The sequence below is a fragment of the Pundamilia nyererei genome, unplaced genomic scaffold (genome assembly GCF_000239375.1).
Source record: "Pundamilia nyererei isolate P.nyererei 1_Seehausen unplaced genomic scaffold, PunNye1.0 scaffold00080, whole genome shotgun sequence".
In the NCBI taxonomy this organism is placed as follows: domain Eukaryota; kingdom Metazoa; phylum Chordata; class Actinopteri; order Cichliformes; family Cichlidae; genus Pundamilia; species Pundamilia nyererei.
Genome location: NW_005187481.1, coordinates 1910527 through 1923136, shown reverse-complemented (window position 1 = coordinate 1923136; position 12610 = coordinate 1910527). Strand labels below are relative to the sequence as shown.

At 38.9% G+C, this 12610-nt stretch overlaps 1 protein-coding gene across 3 annotated transcripts in view; it reads right to left on the bottom strand.

Moving 5' to 3' along the window:
* The window catches only part of LOC102213206 (roundabout homolog 1-like), an 86203-nt gene extending 74274 nt beyond the window's left edge, over positions 1-11929 (bottom strand). For 2 of the 3 annotated variants that reach the window (XM_005737896.1, XM_005737897.1), the window contains exons 1-2: positions 11883-11929; positions 10449-10535 (exon numbers count right to left, since the gene is read on the bottom strand). In XM_005737896.1, coding sequence (XP_005737953.1) covers positions 10449-10535; positions 11883-11925 — 130 coding nt within the window. In that variant the 5' untranslated portion in view covers positions 11926-11929. Of the gene's footprint in view, positions 1-5689; positions 6289-10448; positions 10536-11882 lie in introns of those variants that run through there. The other variant, XM_005737898.1, reaches the window with a different exon arrangement.
* Between the last annotated feature and the right edge of the window lie 681 nt (positions 11930-12610).

Sequence of the window (12610 nt, the reverse complement as noted above, 5' to 3'; positions counted from 1 at the left end):
ATATGAAAGTGCAATATCCTCTGTTTCTCAGCAAGATTTATCTACTGCTCATCAAACACTCTGCTTCCACAAACGTCCACATAAAAGAAGTGTACTAACTCAGACTGCATAAAAAATGCCACTTAGGCTAATGTATATCCTGTAAGTTGCATGTTAAATTTAAATTATGTATTAACAAATAGATGCCAGTTAATATTTCCTTAGAATGTTTTACAGTCAAGCATCGCTTTCCCAACACTTTTCCCAACAGACTACCCATGCACTACCCAGGAACAACAAAACCCTTTCCCACCCCAATGCTGACAAAAAATCCTAAAGGAAACACTGATCCAAAGCACAGTGTTTCAAGTGCTAACTAATAATAGGTGCCCTAATTAAAAGAAATTTATGCACGTTTCGGGCTCTTCGGTGGGAGATGCTCTGGTGGGAAACAGTTCTTTATGCTGAAGTCTTCACATAGAGAGCTTTGAAGCTTGTCAGTAATGACGGGGAGAGACAGGAGACAAATAAAGGTGAAAGATGAGAAGGATTGAGGAAATGGGTAATGTGCATTACTGATGGGGTCTATCGCAATCCTCAGCCATTTTCTTTGGTAGCCTGTGTTACTGTATAGGTTTAACAGTCAGAGGTAGCCTAATAGATATGTAAGATAATATATGTGATTTTCCACGTATGTCTGAGCTTTACGATGGAGCGACTTCTAAAGACCTATCAAACAGAATATTGACTCTATTGATTACTGGTATGCCTGGATGGAAAGGAGATAACTCAGAGAGGTCACTTCAAGAAGTATCTCTGAGGTCATGTTACTCTGACCCTTTCAAATCCAAACCCTGGAAGAATAGATAATTACATTTTAAAGTATTGCCACCATTATAGCACTCCAATCACTGCTAGCACCAATGGGAAATGGGTCCCAATGATAAATTTCAGAGATTTCCCTGAAAATATCAGCACAGCATGCCTTAACCCATCTTGACTGTCAGAGAATGAAACAACAGATTATGCAGATTAACCACACACTTTGGGCGCAGAATATCACAATATTTATAAAACCTCAGGACAATGGAGAGCTGATTTATTTAGAGAAGTAATTATCCTAAGTGCTTCAACACACACAGACATAGCTGGACAATAACCTCAGAACAGGAAACTATGGCCAGAGGAGTACAAACAACCCAGAGAAAACCACAAACCCACAGCCATTTCTGAAGCTTAGACGTTTTTCTCTCCAGATGAGCAAAGCTATTGCTTTACTATTTAAGGTTTTCTTGACAGGGTTTGAGGAATGAAGAACAACACCACTGATTGACAAGCATAACAGCCAAATTAAAAAAAAATAAAAATAAAGGTTGCCCATATTTGCTTTTTAGGTCTTTCTATTTAGTTTAGTTTCTGTATTCAATACAGTTTTTGTGCATGTAAATAGTCTGCAAATTTGGAGAGATCATACCAAACTATTTTTTTCTTCTCAAAGAAAATATTGCTGCTGAACAAAGCCTGCAAAGCTCACCAAATGTTGGGGGGGGGGAGGGTGTCTTGATCTGGATTCACGCCAAATGAACAAAACTACACTGATTTTCTATATATTATATCACTCTGATTGAATACACAGTGAGGTAACAATTACACTGAGACATAGAGTTAAATTTTATGCTGAGCGTTATGCTTTTAATAATGTTTTAATTATAACAACATAATTTGATTCACACATGCATGAGTTGCTGTTACGCTTTATTAAGTTGTGACACTGTATAAATATTATCCTGTTGAGGTAAACAGTTTAAACTCTTATTATTACATTATTTTTTTGTTTTTTGTTCTATTTTTAAAATGTGACTTGAAAAGACTGAGACAGTAGTAGAGATTTGTGAAGATCCTCCAGGCAAGCAACCTGCTACCTTTGCAGGGGAGGCAGACAATAATCGATCCCCCTCAAAATGAGATGTGCAAGCACTTTTGCCTCTCTGTGTATATGTTTGTGTGTCTGCGCGAAGGTGTGATGACCTGTTGCCCACAGGCCCACAGGCACTCGTCGAAGCTCCCAGTAGCTTGTTCCTCTCCAGGCAAGCAACCACATTCAGCCCCACAGCACCACAAGAAACAAGTGAATAAACAAGGGAAGCAATTATGAATCACAGCTTTCAGCAGACAATCTGAAAACACACATTAAAAACAAGCTCACGCTAACGGCATTGCGTATGCATTTATGCACATTCAGGCTGAACCAAACAATTGCAGCAACATCTGCAGGGGTTTGGGGGAGTAAACATGCAGTCTTAGTTATTCTGTTTCAACAGTTCTTGATGGGCCAGCTTCTCATGAGTAAATGCTTGTGTCAAACAACCTTCATGTGAAACGACCTAATTTTTTTACACTCTCTGATCTGGATGCTTTGAATGACAATGAAAAATTCCACTAAGATTTAGGATGTCTATCACATTCAAATGGTTAAAATGAAGCATCCATATAATCTGATGTTCAGATGTATAAGTCTGATGTATCCTAAAGAGCAGTAAGAAAAACATAAAGCTACTGGAACTCATGGGGACACATAAATCTGCAACCAGCTCAGGGTTGTTTAAGAAGCGTGTACTCAGTCAGTGTGAAGAAGACCCCACATACTGGTGTATTCAAACCAAAATAAACATTCATGAAGGTTCTTTCCAACCAAACACATGTCTACTGTAGCTTATAAGCTGCATTATTCCTAAGGAACATAATTTCAACCAACAAACAAAGGAATTCTTGGCATACAAAGACATCCTATCAGCCCTATCATCCATAGCAAAGAAATCCTCATTAGTAGTGGAAGTCATCTCATCACTATCACCATCACAATGACTGTAGGGAGTCTTGTTAGCTTAGTGTCAGCTTCCCCCAGTCAAACCATTATTGTTTGAAGTCTAGCTCTGAGTAACAGGTGCTGGACGTTTTGTCCAGCCACAAAAGTCAACCTATAGCATCCAGGACACGAAACAAAATGATAAGTATGTGTGATCTGTGACCTGCGTACAGCAAGCTCCAGGAGGTAGGCCAGATGTTTCAGCTAAACTACCCTCTGCGGGGTTGCTGTTCACAGCGATGATAAAATTGGGCTGTGTCCTGCTGGTCTCTGAGTCCCTCTTGTACTTAACAATCATACTGACTGAGAATATGGTTTTGCTATCAGTAAGCTAATCCACTGATAGCGCATGGATGAGAAGGTTTATAAAGGTAAGATGTCACCTCAGAGGATTTGGATACTTATTGCTAAAGGCTAAAGTAATGATCCTAGTGACAGTTAAGCTGGCAGTGTTTTTATAATGATCCTCGACTTAGTTTGAAAGCGCAGCTGTAAAACAGTCATCTTAATGAAGAACAACAGAATGGGCCGATCTTATATTTTCCTGAAGTACCTTTTTATGCAGTCTTTGCAGACCTTTAAACAAAGCAGGTAGAATGGTGAGACAACAACGCTCTGGGGACGCATAATTAAGATGTGCACATGGGAAGAAAAGGAAAAGGCCATCTCGACAAGAGCACGTGCTTTTTTGTGCGTCATTTAGATTATTGAACATCATCCTTATTACCTGATTTATTACTTAAAATGACACCAATAGCTGAAGGTTTCTGTGTATGATCAAGTCGCCAAACATCCAGCTTGAAGAGCTGGATCTTTGCCATATTTAGGTGTGTTTATATTAAACACATTAGAAATGGGAAAACGATGTAATCGTTCTGATTGCAATTTGGACCATTTGCAAGTGAAATGGCAGCTATCTCAGGTATAAACTCTCTATAATCAATCATAAGAGCATTCTCTCATGGGTTCAAACTGTGGTATTGCATGTACTCTGCACCTAATAGCCTCTTCCAACTCACTTGGTGACCATTTGTAATAAAAAATGTCCACTGCATTAGTCAAAAGAGAATGAAGTAAATACTGTTAAATACTGTTATTAGTACTTGGCCTTCTACTAAGGGGTTAATTTCTGTTCACATTAACCACACAGAAGTTATTATGTTCACTTTAAACTTCCTCTTGCCAGTTTGCCTCTTGTATCCTGACCAAAAAAAAGCATTGAGTAGGTGCCTATGGCTATAGATGATTATAGTTCAGAGACATTTCTTTTTTTTAAACTAGATGAGTGAGCCGTACTTCTCAAATCTCCCTGAAAACTCTTGGAATTATGCGGTTACCAAATTTGTCAGTGTGCAAATTTACAGACAACGTACTGGAAAATTGGTGTCACGCACATTTTAGTGCTCTTGGTGAAGAGGATGGGCAAGCTTTAGCGTGTTTCCCCCTTTTTTTGACTGACCACTGAAATTTAAGAAAAGAGCAGGTTAAAAGCTGCATTATAGCCACGTTACTGTTTTTGCTTTCATGAAAGTGGCCTGGAAGACCATTTAGGACATATTCAGCAGTTTGGAAAGTGTGAAGTAAATACAACTTTTCGTATGTTTATTTTAAAGAATGTGATCCAAAAGTAAGGTTGTGTTTAAGCCACACGTCTTTTCTGAAGTTATTTAAGCTGCTGTAGCCTTTGGAAGAATCACCTTGTGTGCTGTCAAGGAAAGGAAGTTCTGCATCAGATAAAACCATCACTCAGTGTCAGACACTTACGAAAGCTCTAGTGCTGAAAACACAGCAGTTCCTTTGCAGCTTGTGGCCACTGTTAATGTTACTGACAGCTGCCTCTGCTTTACAGAGTGAACGAGTCTGGCGCCAGCACAGAGTATCAAGGTTTCTTTAAATGAATAAATAAATAAATATATAAATAGTAAATGAAACAAATGTCATTTCATGTGTTTTGAGTGTAAAGTGCATTCAGAAATACGCATGCACACATATTAAGGCTACATTTGCAAACATTTGGAAACGCATGCTTTCAAATGGTCATTGTGGGTTATTCAACATGAGCCAATACATCACATCACAATAAATTGCACAAAACACTCCAATAAAACCTTTCTTTCAGGTTATGCACACCCAACCTCCACCTGTGACTTCACTGCTCAAGGTTAACCTTGGCCATTCAATAGACAAAAATAAAACTCAGTGGGTAATAATCAATGTGCATACTGGTAATCCAAAAGCTTTTCTCTTTTTTCAGTCTTTGTCTCAGATTTCTCCCAGTGAGAATGATGTTTAAAGATGGCTGGTGGCTGATTTCCCAACTTGCAGTGCCTGAACATGAGAGGATATTTTGCAGAGCCTCTGTTCTTAAGTACACCCCTATATAATGAATTTAAAAAGGCGAAAACCTACCACATCCAGCTAACTCCTCCTGCACTTAGTCATGCAAATGATCTCATGCTATTGCAAAACTGAGAGTTCTCACATAAACTTAACAGCAGCCCATGCATTCAGCTGTGAGCTCCAATGAATTATAATAAGTGGTTTATAAAAAGTATTTTACTGGACAGCAGGGTCACCTCCAGCTACTCCAGTCAGCACGCAGCATGGGTCAGGGGCCACACACTGGTACTGCAGTCTGCAGAGAGCAAAGGTGACCCAAATACCTGCGGGCTGCTGTTACAGATACAACTGAGAAAATCCATCATCTTCTTTCCCTTCACTTTCTGTTTCACCATCGCTACATTTTTGCATATGCACATGCCCATCGGGTATTATTTGGAAACTTTCCATCACTAGAACACAGGCTGAGAGGGGAAAAATGTTTAGGCAATAAGCAACTCATACCTGAAGAAATGTTTAGAAATACCAGCAGAAGGTAAACTCCTGTGAGATAAGCAGGCATCTCTAAGAGCAGCTGGAAACGGTGTTAATCCAGTGAGAATGCGTTTTCTTGTCTATTTCATCTAATTTAGGAAGTTCTACAGCAGAGCCGAAGACAGAGGGGGGATCGGGGTGGAGGGAGAGTTCCTGAGCTCCGCGGTAATACAGACAGTAATGTTCACAACTGCTCCTCGGACACTGAGTTTGTGTTTGAATCAAAGTTCGAATCAGTCGGAGACATCCTTACGGGTTATCCGACAAGTAGCCCTAATCCACTCAACACCACTTGGATTTTCTCCACTCCCACTACCCAGCTCCTCACTTCCAAATGCCGCTAACTTCACGGAATTCATCTGGGATCAGATTTGTCCGACTTCGAAAGAAGATTTCCGCAGCTGAATGAAGAGAAAGGATCGAGAAGAAGAAGAAGAAAAAAGATCCGAAACGTCCACTTGCAGTCACTTTAATGGTTTAAAAATGTGTAGTGTTAGCCCGATTTAGTGGGACTGACGCTGGTTGGATGAGGCGCCGTGCGTCTCTGCGCTCAGAGCTGGTCTGGCTTGCCTACCCAGTCACAGGCTTTTCTGTTGTGCAGAGGAGATTCCTGCGAATCAGGCACCATTTAACCGCATACGGATACACTGACAGCGAAAAGGCTTCAGTTGGCTTTGCATCGTGCTCAACTTTTTTAAAGATGAGGCTGAAGAAGTCTAATATATGTCATAAAACCATCGGAACACGGTATATCTAGTTTAATAAATTAAATAGCAAAGTGTCACAAGATCATGTAACACATCAGGCAACTCCAGCAACATCAGTCCTGTTTAATGAACGGCGGCAGCCTGCAGAGGACTATAGTAAACTCCAACTAAACCCTTTGTCAGGTGCCCATCATTACCCAATATTTTAAGAAGTGCTTTTAGTCACATGCAGATTTCCCCCATCTAAACTACACTCGATATTTTAAAGTGTGACTACTGCTGAAGTGAACAAATGACCTTGATGAATGATTTATACTATTTTTATCCCACCATCAAGGAGAGAGACGTGCACTGTGTTCTTATTATATCCAAAAGGGACAGGCTCGGGCAACACACAAAGAAGTGCTACAATCTTAATGAGCTGGTAAAGTGTGCCTTCATCTGTGAGGCTGAAGCGTCACTGTGCTTTTCAGGGAAATTGAAAAAATCGATCCAGCTCGCACCCTGTGACCCCCACTCATACTCCTGTGAAATTAGATGATATTTTAAAGTGCGTTAGAAATGTAATATCTCGTGGATTGTGTCCTAATGTCACGTTGAAGTAATAACTGGACATCCTCAGTTATAATCCGATTAAATAAATACTTTCTATCGATAAAGAAAACTATAAACTTGGCAGTCTAATTCTCTAACCTAGTGAACCAAAGAAATGTATTTGTTGTCTGAGCAGGTCAGGGCTCCCTCTGCTGGCTGCAAGAGCGCAGCACAGTCCATGGGAAGGATCGCTCCTGAGAAATTTCGCTTCTCCTTTAGAAATTTAGAAGTACAGAAGTAGTGATATTAAATGTTAACGTTGAATTCTGACTCTGTCACCCCGGATCATTACTAATGCAACAGGATTAATACTTTGTTTTTGTCTTCTAAGTTCAGTATGTTAAATGTGTGTGTGTGTGCAAGTGTGTGTGTATGAACCTTTCTGTGTTGACTGTCATATCTAATTTATTGATAGCCAAAGTCATTTAGAGACATGCGCCTTTATAATTCAGCTCGCAAATAAAGAACAATTTCAAAAATATAAAAACTTGAATGGTGTGTTTTGCTGTACTAAGTCACTAGTCATTAAAATGTGTTCAGAATTTGCAAATTAATGATGAGATATCCCATTAATCTCTTTGCTTTCTCTCCTACATATGCTGCTTTTATAGATGGGTAAAAGTATTGGTATTGATAGTGGTAGTGGCAATATTAGCCCTGTAATTACTTGCATTGGATTGATGCCAAAATTTGGAGTATGGCACAGCAATACCTTATATGTTTATTTTTCTGTATGCACACACGCTCCACTCACCCGCAGTTCAAATCTAAGAAAGCTAGCTTAAAAGGAGCTAAAATGGTTTGTTTCAGACAGATTTTAAAAAATAAATAAGTATTATTTTGAACCGTGAATCATGCAAAGCCACTCTAGCAGAGTAAAAAAAACTGAAATATAATAAATTTGGAAATGAGCACAATAGGTACCCCTCAACTTGTGCAATAAAAAAGCGTGCATTAAAAAAATTCCTCCACATATCTGACTGAAATTAGTAACAAAAAAGGAGTAAACAGTAATTATGCATTTAGGGCAAATGTGACCACCCCGGCCTACTCTCATGCCACAGAAGTGGTAATCTTCAGTAGCTTCTGCTCTTTTAAGTCACATTTAGACTGAACAAAGTTTACTTACTCAGCCGTCCCTGCCCTCATGCCTCAAATCCTGTAATTGCCCATTGTGGACCTCTGGTGGCTCTGACGAATGCATTCAGCTTTCCATGCCAAGACATCACAGCTGGTAAACAACCAGTAAAATATGGGAAATTACAGTCTCACTATGAGCTCTCGTCTGGCTTCATAAAACACGCACTCAATGGCTTTCATTGTAAACACCTCTGATTCTCTGCTGCCTTTATGCATTTTCTACCTTTCTAAACCATTTATAGTGTTAAAAATAATTTTAACAACACAGTGATATTAAAAAAAATAATTGGACAGTGCTTTCCTCCATTATTCACTTTTAATTATTTACTGCACATATTGCATTTTCCTTCTTATTTTCCCAAAGGGGGTCTCTGTTTGCCTACATTTCTTTCATTACTTGCACGTAAATATCATCCCTGCAATATGACTCTCTGGCAGCCCAGTTGGCTGAGACTATAAGGAAGAGCAGGCCTGTGATTGTATTGCAAGACATATCGTTTGGTGATGTAATAACTGCATCATTAGTCTCAATTTACTGCATTAATATGAATATACTGGCTGGAATCACAGTAGAGCTAAAGAACAACAAAAAGAAGATAAACAGAGGTTCACCCATGCATCTTTTGTTTTATGCATGCATGGCCTCTACATAATGCCAGGTGCAGTATGCGCCGCTAAATGCAGAGTATTTCACAACCCAAAGCACCAATATTTCCAGGAACAGATGGTGTAAAATGAAAAAAAAATGAACACAAAGACGTGCACGTCTTCACGACAACACAGCGCATATAATGGCAAGGAATTCAAGGAGAGCGTGCCAAGTACTGAGACCTAATTTTATTTATTTATTTCACCCCAGAGTGGATATCCAGTTGGTTCTCATCCAAGGGAGAAAATATCTCCAGTAAGCACAAAGCCAAATCGCCCCTCTTCCCCCTCCCAAAAAAAAATATTTACAAAAAAATAAATAATTTGGAATCTCAACAGAGCAATAAACTTGGCCTCGATCGTCTGTTAAGCACTATCAACTGTTTTTATCCACTAAAGATGCAGACAGGTTTTAAAAGCTGTTACACACACACAAAAAAGATCTTTCATGATATTTTTTGCTCATACCAGTTGTGCATGTGACAAATCACTGCCATTAGCAGCTCCTTTTCACGTATTTTACCCATTACTAGCTGTAATTTCCATGCTGATTCACTGCTCTTTGCTCCTCATCTGACAGTTCGTTGGCTTTTTCATGTCTTGTTTGCATCATAGTTGTCAAATGCCTTTCACTACAGTTGCTCAGGGTCATGCAAAGTACTGAGGCAAAATGAGAAGCAGCCCTTGCCTTCACATTTAACAACACAGTCAGAAAAGCTGATGCAACAGCCATGCCTTCTGTTTTTCTCGGTCTTCCTCCAAACTGGCAGCTGCCCGGATGGTCTCATCATTCATTAAGACTTGGATATCTTTTCAACTTTGCACCATCTCACAGTATTTTTTCTTTTCTTGCTGGTCTACTAAGATTTTAGATGTGAGAAAGGGATCAAGAATTCCACTTTCACCCATTAGTGCCACATAAACTAACAATGGAACTCCACTTTTGATTTCATAATAGAAAAAGAAAACATCTTCATGGTGCCCATTATGGATTAGAAAAACACACTCACATAATTATTATGGCATGTCATTTTCTGTTTGTGTTTGACTTAACTTTGCTTCAGAGGCTAGGAAGAGTGCTCAGCATATAAATCAGTTTATTGAGGGCGATTTTTTCATCTTCAGAAACCACAGAGACAGAAGAACACTTAAATGTTTAGCTTTGTTCCACCACAATATACCCCCATGTCAAAGCCCTCACCATAAAATGTCAGAGCAAAGGGATAGAGGATTGAACTGTGTTGGCTTTGGACACAGGACTTGCGGTCGACAGCTGCTGAACTGGCATTAAATGGTATTAGAGTCTTTGTCAGCAAAAGGAAATGTGGTATTCTTCCTGGGAAATGGGATCAAAATTGTGTCTTTCAAAGGACAAATACAGAATCAGCACATCCTGGGGCAACACTTCACCGGCAGCTTTGTTGAAGCTTATTTCAGACGCTTCTTTGAAGCTATTTTGCAAGATAAAACCAAAGCAAAAGCAACAGGATTAGTTGAACAACTACTGGCAATAGAGAATGCAATGAAAAGTAAATGCAGACTAGGAACATGCAAGCATAAAACTAAATTAATTCCAGCATTCTGCACATTGTAGTCACAATGACACGATGCTTTACGCAAGACTGATGAGTGGATCATACCTTTATACCCCTGGTTGTTGCCTTGTTCGACTTCCTGTTCAGATGCGGGCGACTGGGTGATGACCTCGTGGTTTCCTCTGTGTTTGTCTATATTTGTTTGCATGGAAAAACAACAGCAAGTGTAAAAAAAAATACAGTATTTTTTGACCTACATAATATATGTAATCTATATGTTCATGGCCTAAATGTATCCACAAACAGTAAACTACACTGAAAATGCAGAATGATTGTGAACACCGTAAGATCGGTTTTTTAAAAAAAATGAACAAATAAATGTAAATCATCTCTCAGTACCCAAAAGAAAGAAGCATTTTTAACAAAGAAGTTTTATGAACTTCAGTTGACATTTTAGAAAAGGACTTAATGGTATTGAAATGATGACTGGGCTGGTTGAAGTGAATAAATAGATGAAGTTAAAAAGATGTTTCCCAGTAGATAAATACATTTTGCTTTGGAAGCACATTTTTATAAATGCCAACCCTGTGAAGTGTATTCAAATTTAATCCTGCAGTAGCAGAAAGGAGTGTACAAGTTTTCCTAATGACTTAGTCACAAGAGGAATGTGATCTTTTATGTGTAAGCCGAAACAAAATCTAATGCAACATCAATTATGATATAAAAAATTTAGCTTGGTATGCAGTAAAACTTTTGTATAGCTTACTGACATTCATATATATGTATTATGACCTTAAACTGAGAATGAAACATTTCTCAAAATGTTTTAGGTACATTTCTGTGTGTTTGCAATACTGTGAGCAGTCATTCTATTCATATGCATATGCTCACATAGATCAACCTCAAGGTTTTCATTAATTTCCCCCAAGATCGTCCCAATCTTGGGGGAAATTAATGGTGAGTGTATAGCCTCAGATATTTTCTAAAACTCTACCACTAGAGGGCGCCACTGCCTAATCAATACAGCAGAGCTGGGTGCAAGAAAATGGAACAGAGGCATAATGTTTGGGCTTTTATAGTTTCGGTCCTTAAGTATTTAAGTTTTTTAAATGATGCCCACAAACGCCAATATATAAGAAAAGCTAAAGGTTTACATATCTGATAAGGAGATTTAGTCATTTGAAACTGAAATAAAAGAACAGAACATCAAGCAAAATTACAAATTCCAATCTATTTTACATAATAACTGGTAGAAGATAATCTCACTCAAAGACAGCTCAAAGCGTATATAATTATAATCAGTGAGCTCGATTACAATGAAAGTTTGCATACACAGAGCAGCAATGCGCATTGTACAGTAAGGCAGGGTGTGCATTTCACTGAAAAAGACAAGAACAGATGCAAGTGATCTTTGTTTTCATGTTTTCATCCAGGACAACATAAATACACCTACAGGAGAAGTTCAAGTTAGTAAATCACAATAGTGCGTCCTAATATATTACTCTTCATCGTTCTCACACCCACGTATGAGATTCTCACCTGATAAAAAGTCCATGCCACAGCCCTGCTGCAGGTTGTTCATACAAAGCAGGCCAATGAGAATGAATATTTGAATAACCAGCATAGTCCCAAAAGGCAAAGTGGGTCTTCGGGAAGACCTCGAAAAAGAAGCTTGGACAAAAAGATGGGGGAAAAGAGTGTTAGCACATTTCAAATTTGGAACATCCTTTAGAAATAAATGGCTCAATATACTGTACATGTAGTTCCTTGTGTGCTTTATTGCTATTTTAAACCATTTTAAACTCCCAAAAAATGTAGGAAATTGTTACCACAGATATTCTTATTACAGTTCCAAAGTGAAATCATTCCTTCTCCATCATCTATCCTGCTGGCTAGTTTGTGCAGGCGTGTCTCTGTGTAAAAGTTCTACAATAAAGAAAAAGAGGCAGACAGATGGACTTTGCTCTGAAATGCATCCAGAATACAGACAAACGTTGGGTCTGCCTGCTTCAGTCTAATCCAGTCCAACCTTAACAAGTGAATGCAGATTGCTGTGGTGTCTGTGCTGAATTTCCTTTCAAACCCCAACACACAAGCGAGCCTCTAAATCTTAAAGACGCTCTCTGTCTGTTTTGTGGAAAACTGAGTAGGAGTACGCTTTGTGCTGAAGTGCTCCATCAAAATTTCATGCGCTCATACATATTCCAAGTCAAACACCATTGAAATATGGTCACGTTTAGCTGCTGCATAGCCCATCCTAATGCTGC